Source organism: Penaeus monodon, chromosome 34 (genome assembly GCF_015228065.2).
Source record: "Penaeus monodon isolate SGIC_2016 chromosome 34, NSTDA_Pmon_1, whole genome shotgun sequence".
Taxonomy (NCBI): domain Eukaryota; kingdom Metazoa; phylum Arthropoda; class Malacostraca; order Decapoda; family Penaeidae; genus Penaeus; species Penaeus monodon.
The window spans coordinates 25849295-25849687 of record NC_051419.1 but is presented as its reverse complement, the minus strand read 5'-3'; the positions used below and the strand labels follow the sequence as shown (position 1 = coordinate 25849687).

General features: G+C 54.5%; 1 protein-coding gene across 1 annotated transcript in view; it reads right to left on the bottom strand.

The window, feature by feature from the left end:
• The window catches only part of LOC119594662, a gene marked incomplete at its 5' end in the record, with an annotated part of 5696 nt that overhangs the window by 2666 nt on the left and 2637 nt on the right, over positions 1 to 393 (bottom strand). Inside the window, 1 exon segment of the mRNA XM_037943716.1 lies at positions 35 to 310. Coding sequence (XP_037799644.1) covers positions 35 to 310 — 276 coding nt within the window.

The following is a 393-nucleotide window of genomic DNA, read 5'->3' as shown; positions in this document are numbered from 1 at the left end:
TATTGGCAAAAGTCAATATCTGCCTCCTGCTCACCTCTGCAGATGGCCCAGCGCCTTCTCCACTTGCTCAGGGCGCAGAGGCTTCAGTGTGTTCAGAGTGTAACAACCCAGCGTCAGCCTACAGCCATGGCTGTGTCCAACGGCAAACATGACCTCACTCGCGTCCGCTTCCCAGAGCCATTTGATCGTCTCGTTCCTGTCCTTTGCCACGCCCCCTGCCACGCCCCTTGCCAGGACCCATGTCTGCCTGCTCAAGGTGCTGCTCGCGGGAATCCTTGTCACTGTCGTTCTCGCTAAGGTCGAGGTCATGCTGCAAGGTCATGCGTTTTGATTTGAGGGAATTTCATATTCGATTATGTGTATTTCCATACATACATGCGCACGTGCGCATTC